This window comes from Castor canadensis, chromosome X, assembly GCF_047511655.1.
Source record: "Castor canadensis chromosome X, mCasCan1.hap1v2, whole genome shotgun sequence".
Classification (NCBI taxonomy): domain Eukaryota; kingdom Metazoa; phylum Chordata; class Mammalia; order Rodentia; family Castoridae; genus Castor; species Castor canadensis.
In genome coordinates, this window is record NC_133405.1 from 465691 (window position 1) to 482708 (window position 17018).

Genomic DNA, 17018 nt, shown 5'->3' on the forward strand with positions numbered 1-17018 from the left:
CCTCACATGGTCAGCTGGGGGCCAGCTTGAGTTACATAATTAAGACCCACTCTCCAACAACCAAAAAAAAAAGTTAAAGGGGACTGCACGTACAAGTTAAACATCTTTTTTCCCCTACTTTCCAACTTTTCTCAAATGAACATCTGTTTTAAAATGGAAAAGTTAAATTTAAAATAAGTTGCTACTCAGTATTATGTTGCCTACCCAATTTTTTGACCATATATTCTCAGTACAGTGTACTAATATAAGCTTGAAGATATGTCAAATCAGGATGGTTATATTATTTTGAATATATAAATGATCTGGGACTGGTAAGATTTAAGTATCTTTCTTTCACTTAATTAACAGAACCTAATACCTTTCTTGACACATATGGAGTATTTATAAATATTTGTTGAACTGACCTAATTTTTAACACTATAATTCATATCAATAAAGAGCTTTGTTTCTTCACACTCCTTATATTAAGAGTTTTGTGATAAGACAAAATAAAGATCCTCAGAAAAGAGAAAAACATTCCTGTTCAATTATTAACAGGGACATGTGTACCAATATACTTACCAAGTATGGGGGCGGAAATAGCACAATAACTCAAAATGCTATGGAACCAAATTAAAAAATATTCACTTTGGGCAATGTGAGAAGATCATGAATGGGATTAGTACCTTTACAAAAGAGGCCCAAGGAACTTCCTACACCCCCTTCCATCATGTGAGGACACAGCATGGAATCTACCAACACCTAAATCTTGGGCTTCCCAGCCTCCAAAACTGTCTCTTGTTTATAAGCCACCTGGTCTATGGTTCTGTCATAGCAGCCCAAACAGATTAAGATAAGGAATAACATGAAAAAAAAATGTCATGCCACAGTTTCAACATCACTGTTTTAATAATGTTAGTTAAATACAAGTACAAAACATTGTACTAGTTTACTTTTTACTACATGGACATGGACTAACACATTTGAATTTTATCAGAATCTATACCACTCAATACTTTTGCCACAGTTATCAGTGGCTTTCCACAGAGATTTTTTTTTTATTTCTAACAAGTTTTATCATGAATAAAAAGGCCCACAATTCTTTTTAACCACTGCAGAGTTACATTTATCTTAATACTCCTGTTCAAGATGTTTGGAGAACTAGTAAGAAATATAAAATCACCTTAGCTGAGGATTTCGAATGGGAAATATTACCGCACATTGGCCAAGGTCTCCCTTATACTGGCATTGCAAAGACACTATGCACTTATTTGGAGTTAAAAGTATTGTCTCAGTAGACCTCTTACTATGGAGGAAGGCAAATTACTATTTTCTGGAAAGTGCAGATTATCCTAATAGGTATTGGCTGACCAGTAAAATTAATGAAACCCCATATACAGAAAACAACAACAAAGAATATAATGTCCTGTAAGTACTAAAGAAAAACAAGTTTACAAATATTGAAACTGTCTGTCTTTCCTATTGCTAAAATAGCTTACTGTATCAAATGAAAGTCACAGCAATGAATAAAGAAAAAGTAAACTAACTGCCCAGCATTCAGTCTCCATAGCATACCTCACAGTTTTCGGCCATTTCAGTTAAGAATTATCTTATGACAGACAAAAAAATAATGACAGTAACATTAATTTTGCTGGGAAGTATGAAAAAAATACTGTTAATTTCATATTGAAACAAATTGTGTTTTTATAAATGAATAAAATATTTATCATTTTTAAAGTTTTAATCATTCTTGCTGTTAAAAATCAAAGTAATGACAATCTTTAAGGATAAATGCTGGGGTACATAAAATAACATGTTTGGAAAACTGAACCACACTTTTAATTGTCAGCATTATGCTTTGTTCTTGGTAGAATCATCTTTGTTTCTTCTTTTTACATCCCAATTATAAACCCTGGCCATATCTGCAAGCACTGTCAAAGAAAATACAATGCAATTCTAAAGATAACATGAAATGACTAAGTGTTTACTCATACATGAATCAAATACACAAAAACATCACACATACACAAATACTGGCAACAACTAGTGTTGGCAGCCATCTTGGTATACTGTCAATTGCTAAGAAAATATGTGAATTAAAGTCTACCAAAACCAAGTCAAGACCTCCAACCAGTAATTGTTTAGCCTTTTTTGTAGTACTAGAATTTGAACTCAGGCCTTGTGCTTGCTAGGCAGTCACTCTACAACTTGAGCTATGCCCCAGCCCTCAATAATTGTTTAGCAAATCTAGTCAACTATGGTATTATATTTAATTAATATGTGCTAGATAATGTCAACATCTTTTTGACACAGGATGCCAATGTACCTACCTCCAGTTCTAATGAAATCTCAATGATCACTCAACAAATTTAAATTAGTACAATTATAAATAACTTTAGGGGCTAGTGGAGTTGCTCAAGTGGTAGAACACCTGCTTAGCAAGCATGAGGCCCTGAGTTCAAACCCCAGTGCCGCCCCCCAAAAAAGTTAAACAACTTTATCTCTTATTCTACCTTTAGTTCGACAGATCACTCGCTTAGTTTACTAAGCATCTACTGTGTTTTTAATTAGGCACTCTACAAAGCCTTGAATAAGACAGGTGAAGTACTTTCCCTCATGAAGCTTAAATCAGTAGAACTCTCTCCCGTATCTATACACCAACTTACATTTTCTAGCACTAACAATTATGAATGGCATTTCTCTAAGCTTGTTGGAAGCATCTTAGATGACTTCCTTACTTAAGTCACTGGACCATGTTTTTCTCTCACATTTAAAATCTTTTCCTTTCTACAAGCACCAGCCCTCCTAGGTCCTTGTCATCTCACAGCTGGATGAAGTCTCATATTACTAGTCAAATGATGTCCCTGCACTAGACCTCAAACAGCCCTGCCTTCCCTCATCCAAGCAATAACTGTTTATCACATACTATAACACTAGAGAAGAGAAAGTATAGTTGCTACACTTGAAGAGCTCACAGTTGGGCAAGGATAACAAGTATTCTGTACAAAGCACTAAGTAAACACAGGAATAAAACACCCTGAGGAGATTAGAAAATGTTGAGGACTTTTCTGATGCTTAAACTGAAATATGAAGGATAAAGGACTACCCCATGTAAGCTAAGGGGAAATCATTCCATGTAGGAGGAACAAAGTGTGGCAATACAAAAGGCACAGGGCATTTTAGGGTGAGAATAATTGATTGGAGTTACTTGGAATGTGTGGTACCCTGTGGGAGAGCCAGAGCAGGAAGAGGTCAATGGAATAAGAGGAGACTGGCTGAGGCCACTTCAGCGTGCCTGTATGCATACTTTACATACAATAAGTAACGACTGAAATTCTATCATAATCAGAGGACTAAGAATAAGATGTGTCACTCAGCAAATTCATGCTGGAGATAGTGTGAAGGACAGATAGAAAATTGAGTGCACATTCTAGAGGGTCAGAACTAGAATAACAGCAACAGGCAGAGAGACTTATGAGGAATATTTATAAGATCCTAGTGATTAGGTCACTCTTGGCAGTGAGGAAGAGAGAAGTGTGAAGGATGACCTCCAGGTTTTTGTTCTAGGTGACTGTGACAGGAATAGGAAGAAAAGACAGATCAGAGGCGAAAGGCACAGAGCTTGGTTTCAACACGCCTGCCCTTTCCCTTGACCAGAAGAATATCCCACCTCACTTCTCTCTTTGCTGATTCTATACTGCCTTTAAAAATAACCTAAGTTTTATCTTCCCAACAAAGCCTTGCCTGATCTAACTCCAGCTCATAACTTTCCCAAACTTTAAATTGTTTTTGTGCTGCATATATGAACTTATTTACAGTTTGCTAATGAAGTTATCATTTAGCTGTTTTACATGTGCAGTTTTAACAGAGAAAAACTGCCACTCTTTTTCCCCTCACCGATTTTCATGCCTCATATGGCTTAACACAGTTGTAGGAACACAGAAAACTCTTAATAAATACTTGTGAAATTAAACTATTTAGCTATAAAGGTGTCTTGGGAAAATACTGGAAGGAAAAATATTCATTCATTAATGTGAATTTGTTGTTTCTATACCTCCACATTTCAAATTCATTAATCTAATTATAAACTCACTTAAGTATTAGTTTCAAAAATATTATTTATTAAGGAGAACATGATGGTATACACCTGTAATCCCACCACATTTAGGAAGCTGAGGCAGGACGATTGAGAGTTCAAGACCAACATTGTGAATTACTGGCCAGATTGGGCTACATAGGGAGTCCATGTCTCAAAATACAAACAAAAACAAGTTATTATCTTATAAATCTTACAAAAGTTGCAACTTCATATTATCCTAAAAGTAGGTCATTCTTCCTATTAAAGCAATATAAAATGTTTTTAAAAATCTTTCACCTTTCTTTTCTCCCTTCCCCCTGCCTTTTTTTTTTTTTAAGGATACTGACTTCTGTAGTAGTAAATTGATCTCGAAGAAAGTCAAGGTCTTCCTCAAGAGAATCAAGATTCTTTGTGGCAGTAGATAAATTCTTTTCCAACAATGCCTGAGCTTCATCAATATCATATTCAAGCATTACGTTAGCCTGAAGAGAGAAAGTCATGACAATTACTCAACATTTACATAATGTTTTATAGGTTAGAGCAAATGTCTGTAAACTACAGCCCTCAGGTCAAATCCAGTCTGCTGCATCATGCTTTCTTGCCAGAGTAGTTGGAACAAAGACCATGTGATCTGCAAAACAAAAAATATTTACTATTTGGCCTTTTACAGAAATTTTGCCGGCCCCTGTGTACACACACACACACACACACACAGAGACATTAAATAATTTAATCCTCACAACAGCCCTGGTGAGGCAAAAGTTATCATCTTTACAGTTAAGAAAATGGTGGCTTATAGGCTCAAAAGGTCAAAGGTTGCATGTTTTCCCGCATATGTGGAAGCCAGACCTTTAAGACAAATGTACACATAAATACATATATGATCATATATATACATATATTGCATTAGTGCGGCTGTCTGAGACCACTGGTAGGCAGGACAGGGAAAGAGAATGTTGAAAGAGTGAAAAATATTGAAACACTGCATGTGTATGAAGATAATATAACGTAATACACTGTAAGCTACTGAATAACGGGAACAAGGATAGAGAAAGGGTAAGTAATAGGGGTGGGGTTATTTGATTAAAGCACGATATATATACATGTCTGAAATGCCAAGGCAAAACCCCCTGAACTACCAATAAACACTTTTTAAAAAGTGAAGTACAGGAAAGTAAAATAGGTCCTTTCTGGGGATGGGTACCAATGGAAGGAGGGAGGGCAGAAGGATGAAGGAGGGCAAATATGGTGGATGTATTTTGTATTCATATATGAAAATAGAATAATGAAACCTGTTGAAATTGCTCTAAGAAGGGCGGGAGGAAGGATGAAGGAATGATGGAAGGGGTGAATCTAATTAACATATTTTGTAAACGCGTATGTTAATGTCACAGTATCTTCCTGTACAACTATTATATGGTAATAAAAATTTTTTTCTTAAAAAAGGAGAGAATGGAAGCTGAGAGAGGTGAGGGTCCCTATGCTCCCTCATAAACAAATGAAACAATCAGACAAAAATTAAAAAGTCAAAATAAGAACCAACATTATCAAGACACTAAATAGCATATATGAATCAACACAAAGTTATTCCTGGGCTTTAGACACAATATTGATTTTAAAAAATTTCAAGACATTTTTATTATCTATATTGGATTGGGTAAAATACAAAAAACAGCCAGCTTTTACTGTTCCCTTCCTACTACCTTCCACAGATGCTAGGGGCAAAGGCAAGGTGATGTGTCTGGAATTTTGCAGATCTGCTGTTAACTGCCAAAATTCACAGATGCAGATTAAATGAGGCAACATGAAAGTGCCAAATAAATACTTATTTATTGAATAACCCAATCTATAATAACTAGAAAACTGTATGAAAGTCCAGATAGGACAAAAAATAGTCAATCAAAAATATGTGTGTCTCTAATCCTAGACCCCTAATCTTATTCCTAAGGGTCAAATACTGTGGTTTCTTATGATTTTTTTTCCAGAAATTTTGCACATTGGTTACTTTTTATAAGTAAAAAACAGAATACATTTAAAGACATTTTGTCATTCATGACAAAAAAACATTCATCATCATTCAGTGACAAGTATTTCTGCTTACTGACTCTCTACACAAACACATCCTTCTCAGCCTCTCCACTCAAGATTTACATTCTCCAAAACACAATTCCAAGTTATCCTGCAAACCCAGCCCTCCTCCTATTTGTCCCCCTACTCAGTAAATTGTATAGGTTATAAAGGCATTAGAAATAAAAATGAAATGATCTCTTCATCTTGATAAGCAAAAATCTCTAATACACATCATAAAGTGAAAAGGGCAAAAGGGAGAACAGTGTGCACAGTATGTCACCATTTGTGTAAACAGAAGTGGGGGAAATACAGTCTTATTTGCCTATGTATGTGTAAAATTTCTGTGGAAAAGTATCACGAAATGAACCGTTGACTGCTTAAAAGGAGGATGCATTGTAGTAGTAAAGATGAAATAGGTTTTTAATAGCATGTATTTGCTATAGTTTTAATGTTTGTCTCCCAGAATTTATATGTTGGAAACTTAAACCCCAAATTCATATGCTAATGGTGTTTGGAGATGGGGCCTTTGGGAGGTAATTAGGTTTAGATGAGATCATGAGGGTAGGGCCCCATGATGGCATTAGTAGTTATAAGAGAGACCCAAGCTAGCTATGCACACTGCCTCAACATGTAATTTCATCACCATGTTATGATGCAACCTGTGGCCTTTGCCAGATCCCAGCACTGTGCTCTAAACATCCCAGCCTCCAGATTCATAAGCCAAATACATTTCTATTCTTTATAAATTACCAAATCTGTTTTGTACCTTTTTAATTACATGTAAATGTATTACCTCATCAAAAAAAGACATATCAACCCAGCATTCAGGAGACCAAGGCAGGAGCACTGTGAGTTCAAGGCCAGCGTGGGCTACACAGTGAGACCCTGTCCCAAAAATGCAAGAGCTGGAGATGTAGCTCAGTGGTAGAGCACTTACTTCCTAGCATACACAATGCTGAAGGGTTCCAGCCCAAGCACCATAGAAAAGGCATTAAAAACAACAATTTAAACACAACAAACTTTTGACCCCACGAAGAAAAAATAGCTAATCTGAAAATAGTTTATCCAACCACATTAAGTACTACTGTACAACCATTCAAAATTAAGTAGATCAGCAAAATGAAATCAGTTCCTGCCATTTCTGCCTAAAATCTTTCAATCAGACTCCTACTGCATTTACCATGAGATCCCGACTCCTCACCATAGTTAATATCACTAGTTTTTATCCCACCATCTAGCACTCTTACCCTCCATTGCAGTACCAAAGTCACACAGAAGTGGCCTTCCTTCTATCCCTTCAAGTTAGGTCCTGCTACAAGGACCTCTGAACTTCCTGTTACATTGCCTAGAAACCCCTCTTACCTTTTGTGTAAGTAGCACCTTTGGTCTAGACAAATAGAACAAAGGAACATAAGAGAACCCACAAATGCATCCAGGCAGATAGGGAAACTCAATCCATAGGGAGAGAAGGGACAACACAACAAATCGTGCTGAGACCATTAGTTATCTTACTTGAAGGAAAATCAAAAATAACATTCTTCCTTCACAGTGTTTAATAAAATAGTGTCCAGGTTAATTAGGGTTCTAAATTAAAATAAAACCAAGCAAAACCAGAGGGTTGAAGGAAGATGGTGGCAGCAGTGGCAGTATTCAATCTCAAGACACTTTTTTAAAAACCCACAGACACTAACATTAAAAACCAACAGGCATATACCCAAGAATTGAAAACATACGTTGACACAAAAAGTTGTTCACAGCAACATTATTCACAGTAGTCAAAAGGTAGGAACAAATCAAATATGAACCACAAACAAAATGTGGTTCATATATACAATGGAATGATTTTTGGCAAGAGACTAACACATGCTCCTAAATGGATGAACTCTGAAACATTATGCTCAGTGAAAGAAGCCAGACCATAAACAATTATATATTGTATGATTACATTCATATGAAATGTTCAGCATAGGTTAAATCCATCCATCCAGAAAGTAAATCAGTAGTTTTCAGAGGAATGCAGAGTAAATGTTAATGGGCATGAAGTTTCTTTTTGTGAATAAAACATTCTGGACCTACACAGAGCTAATGGCTGCACAACCAACTCTGTAAATACACCAAAACACCCAACTATATACTTTAAAATGGTGAAATGTATATGTGAATTATACCTTTTTTGTGTGTGTTAGGTATTTTAGGAACTCTTTGTATAGAAAAAAGAAGAAACCAAAGAAGAAATTAAGTAAAACCTCTGTTGTCCTAAATTTGAATGGAAACAATAGTATGAATTAATGTATTACACACAAATACACACACTAGCTTGCACCTTTGCACACAAGCTTATGTGTAGGCTAGCTACAGCTTTCTGCTTCTATTTCCCAGTTGAACCCTGACTGAAAACTGGCCCATTAACCTGCAATCTGTTTTGCAGTCTTCTAAATTTTTTTTGCTTATGTTTAAACATATATGCATGTAGAAACCATGCACATAATAAATATACAGCTTCAAGTATTTTCACAAACTTAAAACACTCATAGAACCAGCACCCTGATCAAGAAGCAGATCATTACCAATACCCCAGAAGCTTCTTTATGCACCCTTCTAGTTGTTATCAGCACCCTTACCCCAAAGACAATCATTTTCCTGACTTCTAACAGTGTAGTTTTGCCTGTCTTTTAACTTTAAATAAATGAACTCACATAGCATGTATTCTGTAACTGACTTCTGTATTAGGTAGAATTACAGCTCCCTGAGTCCATCCTAATCCCTGGAACCTGTGACTCTGATGAAATATATCATTTGTCAGAGTTGTCCCTAATATATGGGGACTAACTAAGTAGGCCTAATCCAATTATATAAGCCCTCAAGAGCACAGAACTTTCTGTGGTTGGTGGCAAAAGGGAAAGCTAGAAAGATGTGAAGTGTAAGAAGAATTAAGTCATGTCACTGCTGGCTTTGAAGCTAGAAAGGTCCATAAACCAAGGAATACAGGCAGTCTGTCTCTAGAAGCCAGTGAGGAAGTATACTTTGGTCTTACCACCACACAGAACCAGAATCTACCAACAACATGAATAAGGCTGGAAGCAGATTCCCTCCCAAGCTTCCAATAAGGAGCATATCCCTTATTGGATAGCACTTTAATTCTGCCTTTGTGAGACCCTAAGCAAAGGACCCAACCAGATCCACCTGGACATCTAACCTACAGAGTTGGGAGATGATAAAAGGGTATCGGTTTAAGCCTCTAAGTTTATGCTCTAAAACCCAAAATGTTTTGAGTGCCGACATGAGACTCAAAAAGTTTGGGATTTTAGAGCATGCAGGATTTCAGATTTTTGGATTAGTGAAGCTCAATTTGTATTACCCTGCCATTCTGGTGGATGCAAAGTGAAATCACACTGTGCTTTTAATTCCCATCTCCTTTTTTACTAATGAAGTTGAACAATTTTTCATATATTTATTAGCCATTGAAATCACCCACACATTATTCTACTGAGTAAGTTGTCTTTTCATGTTGTCCTTAACAAGTCAAGTTTTTCAATGTTTAAGCATAAAAATGTTAGAAACTAGAAAATGTTTATAAATTTAGTGACAGGCTTGTATTGTTAAGATAAATAAAATTATAACTATCTGATAAAGTTGACTGTATCAAATCTTAAAATCTCTCTGTAAGAGGTACCATGGATGAAAGACAAGTAATAGATGAAAACAAAATATGCAATATGTAAACAGAAGACTCTATCCTGAATATGTAATATATAAAAAAGATCTAAATATCTATTCAAAAACAGAATTCAACAGAAAAATGGACCAAAGATATAATTAGGCAGGCAGAAAAAAGACTAATACAAAAACATCTTGTCAAACAAAAAGCTATATACCATTTTCACCCATAAAACAAGCAAAAATTAAAAATGTGGGGAGACTGTCAATAAGCTATATATGCTACTGGAAAAAATCCAAAATGGTACATTTTTGATACTATCAAATTGTTAAATATGGTATGAACATTTATTTAGATTCAATAATTTCAACTCAAAAAGGCATACATAAAAAAAAAACAGAAGCCAATCTCCCAGAAGACTGTTCACAACTTTGTATATGCAAAGATAATTGCTACAGTACTATTCACTATATAAGAAACTTGAAAAAAAAGAAATCTGAAAACAACTTAAATACACTTAATTTGGGCATACTATGATACAGCCCTACCATAAAATACTAAGAAGTCAATAAAACCAGGGAGGCAAGCTCCGTGTCTACTCACAAGGAAGCTTATCTGTGATACCAAGTAAAAAAATCAGATGGTGCCAAAGAGGAAGTGGGGCTAGCTTTTGACAGGGGAAACTGATGGAAGTCCTGACCAGAGAAGAGACATGATCTGACATGTTTTAAAATGTAAATGCTGTACAAACTGAAAAATTTCACAACTAACAAAAATCAAGAAGATGAACTAAGGGATAGCGAAGTGAATTTCCTTGTGCTAACCAGCCCATCACCTCTTGGGAATTATCTTATAGGACAGCAGCAAGGGGGAAATCCTCCCAGTGGAGAAAGCTGGAGAATGAGAAGCAATACGGGTAGCTTACTACTTTGTATGGGAACTCGTCTGAGGTAACATGAGCCACTGATAGCTAGCTATATGGCCAGGGGACTGAGAAGCAAGATAAGAAAATCTTGGACAAAGTCTATGAAATCATCTTAAATTGAGTATTTTAAAAAATGAACTCTAACTTCAAGGGATTTTTTTTGTTTTATTTTTGGCAGTACTGGGCTTTGAACTCACTTGCTAGGCAGCACTCTACCATGCTCAAGGCCACATCCCAGTTCTCAAGGTTTTTACAATAAGATTATTTTTATAATAATCTTTTCCCCTTTTAAATTTAGAGGAATCTTTCTACAGGTATCACACTCTTAGCAGGAAGAAATATTTATCAGAAGCTCAGCAGTTCTTTCTACTCCTATTGTTCTTCCTTCTGTTTAAATTTTAGAGAGATAAAACATTAGCTGGTGAAGTAAGGTTTGGTCAGTTTTAGCTTGACTGGGAAAGACAAAAAACAAAGTATGTTTTTGCTTCAATCTTCACCATATTTCTAATTCCAATCAGTTTCTAATAGGAACCACTTGAACTCTGCTCCTGCATTCCTTGTACAATCAAAGGGAGATAAAACATTCTACACATCTCAAGTAATACTGTTTTACTAAGCAAAACATACTGGTTTACAAATATGTTGGCTGTGGCTACAACATTTACTTACCCCCAACCATAGGCACACTTTATCAGTAGGAGGAACCGAAGCTTTACAGTACAGGTTATCTGCCAGTAAGAATCTGGTCTCCATTGAATTGGTGGACTCCTTTAAAAAAATGACAGTACCATATATAGGCCAGGTTGATATCAGGGTTATAAAGGGGAGATCCCACAGCTGAATCTAAGACATTTAAAACAGTACCATCATGCAGACTAAGTACAGTGGTAAAAGAAATGAGCACTACCACAAGATGGCTGGGCCTACACTCTGGCTCAGCTACTTACTAGCTGTGCAATCGAATGTCTCAGGGTCCTCATCTATAAAACAAAGATAATTACAGTCCCTGCATCTATGAAGGAAATGGTAAGCGCTGAATTCATACACGTTCACACACACATACAGACACACAAACAAAAAAAACAGTGCCTAGCACACAGAGAATTATATACATATTATGTAAGTGCTATTTATATACAAATTAGCTACTGTTACTATTTCATTGTGTTTTATGCCCAGTATCTGAAGTCTCTCACATAATATACTAAAAAATGTAGTCATTCTTCTCATGAAGTAGTAAATCCTATAGGCATACAATCTTTTGAGTATAATGAACTGATGAAATTTGCTTTTGTTTAATGAGTATTGGATTAAGACTTAGAAGACTCTCAAATTTAGTTATGCCAATAACTAGTTATATGATACTGATAAGTGTAACTAACCTCTCTATAATAGTTTCCTCAGCTGTGAAATGAGAACCTGAAACAGGTAATGTCTAAAATTCTTTTCACCTCTATAAATCTCACTCCTATTCTTAAGGAAGATGACAACAACCCAAACAACTATTATATGCTGCTACTGCAAAATAAGACCTTTTCTTTTTATACCTAAAACAATTTCTAATTATATATATGTTTTACAAACACTATACATATATATATAAAGTAATCCAAGTGTGGACCTCAGAGTTAAACTTCACACTTAGAAGGCCACAAAGCCACATTTTTCACAGAAACACACTGTTAATAGTGCATGCACTCAAGAAGGCAGACTAGATCTGACAGCACAAATCAAATACCAGTGTCCAAAGAATCAAGGAAGACAGGTTTCTGCCAAAGTATCCTGGTTCGTTCATAATGACAAACAAAAATGTACTTACTTTTTTCTTCTGCATATATTTTAGAATTTCCAAAGTCTGCTTAATTTCAGGAATCTGACTTTTCAGCCTGAGAACAAAAAGGTTATTTTAGTATTTTGCAGGTAAAAATAAACCCCAGGATACAGTTACTAGCTTTGCATTTTGTATTGTGATGTTCTTGAGAACTACTTACAAACATAAAGTGTTTAAAATATTTTCTACTTAAGATATTTCATAAACTTTATAAATATTTAAAATCAGGCACCAGTGATTCATGCTGTAATCCTGGCTACTTGGGAGGCTGAGCTGAGAGGATCACAGTTGTAGTCAGACAGAGAAAATAGTTCATGGGACCCCATTTCTAAAATAAATAGAGCAAAAAATGGACTAGAGATGGAGCTCAAGCAGTAGGGCACCTGGTTACAAATATGAAGCACTGAGTTCAAACTTTTGTCCCACCAAAAAAAAATTAAGATATAAGAAAAAATTCTTAAGACAGAAACATTAGTAAAAACGAAATATACTTACTATTTATAAAATATTAAAGGTATAAACATTTAGAGTACTGAAAATATAACAAATATAAAATGTATATTGTATACAAAGCTCTGTTCTATATGACAAACTCCCTACTGTTAAGATCAAATTCCACAGGGTAATTCAAAGGACTGGCATTTAATTAGACTTGCATTTTTAAATAGATTAATTTTAGGACTGGGGGTGTGTGTGGCTCAAGTGGCAGACCACTTGCCTAGCAAGTGTGAGACTCTAACTTCAATCTCCAGTACTGCAAAAAAATAAAATAAGCAATAAATTAATAAATAAATAAAAACAAGAGACTTGCTGGAAACGCTATTATCCCAATCAGTCACTTAGTAAAATTTTACAACTAATTTAAAAATTGTATGCCTTCTGTGATACCAAGTAAAAAAATCAGATGGTGCCAAATTTGAAAACACCAACCCCTATCTAGTGCTACATATAAGCTATTTGTGGTGAATGCACGCAGTTCACACATCATAGTCAGCTAAATGCTAGGCAAAGCGTAAGTGATATCCTCTCAGGATACACCCCCTCCTCACACTGTAGCTAAGCTCCCTCTCCCAACAGGGGAGGCAAGCTCCATGTCTACTCACTGCTACAAGCAGAGGAAGGGAAAACAACTTAAATACACTTAATTTGGGCATACTATGATACAGCCCTACCATAAAATACTAAGAAGTCCAGCCCTAGCGGGGGACTGCACACCAGTTCTCCACCTCAGCTGTGAAGCTGAGAATGACAAGTACAGGCCCCAACAACTGTACTCTCCACACTCCCTGAAGATAGCCAGGGGCAGAGAAACAGAGGTGGAGTTACCTGGTTAGGGTATATATATATATTACTGGAAGGTTATTGAATCATAATGAAACACAACATGCCAGAACCTGTGGGATACAGTGAAGGTAGATCTAAAAGGAAATTTATAGCTGTGAGTGCTTGCATTAAAAAAAAAAAAGATCTCAAATAAATAACCGAATAATTCATCAGAAGGTCTTGGAAAACCAAGAACAAGCCAAATTCAAAACTAATAGAAGGAAAGAAATAATAAAAATCGGAGCTGAAGTTAATGAAAGAGACTATAAGAACAATACGAAGGATGCATTAATAATTAGCATACATTAAAAACTGAAGTAAATAAGAACTAATTTACTGATAAACACAATACCATAGATGACTCTCAAAGAGGGCTGACAGAAAACAGTAACTACTATATGCTTCCATTTATAAAAGAACATTCAAAAACAATTTACAGTAAAAAAAAATGGCTGCTGGTGAGTGTGTGATTGAAAAGGGGCACAAATGGACATTGTGGGATGATAAAATGTACTACTAATCTGTGCAAGAATTAATTCTGGTCAAACATTCATCACAATTCATGAAACTGAATATTTAAGTATTTGGCATGTAGAATTTTATTGTATGTAAGTTATATCTGATTTTTTTAATTTTTCAAGCTATTTAAGATTTTTTAAAGCTTAGAAATTTTTAGTTACCTCCTTTTCTTTTGTGCAAGGTTGAGTTCCATAAACTTATACTTCTGATACTGTTCATCCAGCTTCTTTAGTACTGTGTCTGCAGTCTCATTCCCAGGCTGTTTCATGAAGGAATCTACATCTTCCTTTGATATTGAGAAGTAATACATGACAAATTTTAGAGTTCATACCACTAATCTGATTTAAATACTTTGTTTTTAAAATACAAAAGAAAAACATTTGGGTTTTTTTGTACAAAGGTTTTTAACAAAAAAAAATTGTTATAGAAAGTTAGAGATCATTTCAGACAATGCACACACGAGCTTTCATCTTTGTCTTTTAATTTTTATTTGTAAGTAGGGAGAGAAGGATGACCTTGCCTGCTTTATGTGTTTCTCATGTGGTCCTAGTCATAAACATGAAAATTACTAGCAATCACATTGCCTATTCACTGTCTTAGTCACAAAACAATTCAACAAGTTGTGTGCCAAAATCATCAGTTTTCTTACTAATTCTAAAATCAACAAGTTCTGTCATAGAAATCATCCTATATATGGTCCTGAAGTTCCAAACACAAAGCATAAATACTTCCTTAGTATTATGTAATAGATATAAAGTAAAGGTAAAAAGTAGGATGAGAACAAGGTTCAAACAGTTTGCCTAGAAAGTACAAGGCCCTTAGGTCAAAACCTAGTAATGCCAAAAAAGGATTAAAAAGTTTAATTGGAGATGTAGCTCAGTGGTAGAGCACTTGCCTAGTAGGTGCCAGGCCCTGAGTTCAAATCTCAGTACTGCTAGCACAGCTCAGTAGACAGCTCGGTAAAACAGCAGTTTTACAACAGCTTGATGGGTTGGTAGCTTCTACCTGCTTCTCTTTAAACTTGGCTTGGACCCTGTGACACCTCCAAACTGCACTCCCCGCCCTTCTCATCTGCGCGCAGTTCACTCTCTACTGAATTGTTAAATTGAAGTTCCTAAAACCAAACGCCACCTTGTCATGAAGGCCCGTCGCCTTCCGCGACAGGACTTCGCCACACGCAAAGCCCCGCAGTGTCTCCCGGCAGCGCCGCAAACAGACTAGGTGCCATCCCGCACTCACACCTTGCGCCGGCGGCTCGTTTATCTTTCTCGCCGGCGTCCAGGCTGAGTGGCGGGGACGCGGGGACGCGGGGACGCCGCGCCGCGCTTCAACCGCCCCAGCCCGGCGCCGCGGCCCGCTCCTGCCCCCCAGTCCTCCTGTCCCACGCCCTCTTGTCTTCTAAAACCGTCTCCCGCTGTGAGCCTTCAGGGCATCTCGAGGCACAGCCATCGCCCCAGGTGTGCGGGGCTGTGCGGGGAAGGAGGTGGTGAAAATGGATTGGGGGAGGGGCGGGCCAAGCACCCCATCCCTGGATCTGTAGCTAAGCTCCCTCTCCCAACAGTCCAGCCCTAGCGGGGGGCTGCACACCAGTTCTCCACCTCGGGCCACGATGGTGGAAGACAGCGTGACTCTTACCACAAACACGGCCTCAGGAATCCCCAAGTGAAGCCGCCGCCCGTTCCCCGCAGCTATTTCTGTGCCAGAACCGTCCTTAGCCGCCGCCATCTTGAAGAAGCGAGCGCGCGACTAACTGCCTCCTGACTTGCCGACCACCAGGGACCTGCGATTGGCTCGCTCGCGCCTGCAGCCCTTCTCTCGCCCAGTGAACCCGCGCGTTCATTGGTGCTTACGAGGGAGCCGCCCCTTGGCCTTTACTAGGCACTAATTGGCTGCGTGCGGATGGTGACGAACAGAAGGGACGCAGAGACGCGGAAACTGCAGGAAGAAACCCGACGACGCCTGGGACAGGGATGGTGACGATTTTAGAGTGGGCGGGGCGAAGGCAGTGGGAATGGGGGCCATGTCTAACCTCACCCGACCCCAGAACGGGTAGTACGCTTGGGAACGGCCTCCCACAGCAAGCCCAGTCCACTATGAGACCCCAGCGCCCCTGGGACCTACATGCCACTGCCTTTCTGCTCCAACCTGCCAAGGACTCTCTTGTCTCTTGAAGGGAACTTGTTTTCTGACTGTTTCAAAGTGGAACCACCTGAACTTACAATAGATACCCTGCCCTACGTACCAACCTTCCTCCAAAGCCACCTGTGGTCACACTTTTGTCACCCTAGCCGAAAGTTTTCAAAATTCTAACAATTCTTCCTAAGCTTCAATGCCAAAGAAGTTCCCTCAACATTGTCTTCTACCATGAATATAGGAATTTATACAATGCAGGCCAGGTGTGGTAGCACAGTCTGTTATTACACCATGGCAAGCTGAGGCAGAAGGATCACTACAAGTTTGAGCCCAGCGTGGGATGCACAGCGGGATTCTGACTCAAAAAAACAACGCGCACACACACACACACAAATGCTGGTAGAAAAATCCATCTCCCTTCTCAGAGGCAATCACTGTTACCAGTTTTTCTCCATAGAAAATACATGATCACACATACACACGTACAGATGTCTTTCTTTGC

At 37.5% G+C, this 17018-nt stretch overlaps 1 protein-coding gene across 3 annotated transcripts; it reads right to left on the reverse strand.

The window, feature by feature from the left end:
- Nucleotides 1-869: 869 nt before the first annotated feature.
- On the reverse strand, nt 870-16216 carry Vbp1 (VHL binding protein 1). 3 transcript variants are annotated; one of them, XM_020185613.2, is made up of 7 exons: nt 16019-16216; nt 14545-14669; nt 12530-12596; nt 11658-11690; nt 11380-11478; nt 4401-4539; nt 870-1901 (listed from the first exon to the last, which is right to left on the reverse strand). In XM_020185613.2, the coding sequence occupies exons 1-7, from the start codon at nt 16106-16108 to the stop codon at nt 1831-1833; spliced, it is 624 nt and encodes a 207-aa protein (XP_020041202.1). In that variant the 5' UTR covers nt 16109-16216; the 3' UTR covers nt 870-1830. The 3 variants fall into 3 exon arrangements, with proteins under 3 accessions (XP_020041202.1, XP_020041204.1, XP_073920348.1); XM_020185615.2 differs by lacking the exon at nt 11658-11690 and having other exon boundaries at nt 16019-16123; XM_074064247.1 differs by lacking the exons at nt 11380-11478; nt 11658-11690.
- Nucleotides 16217-17018: the final 802 nt, after the last annotated feature.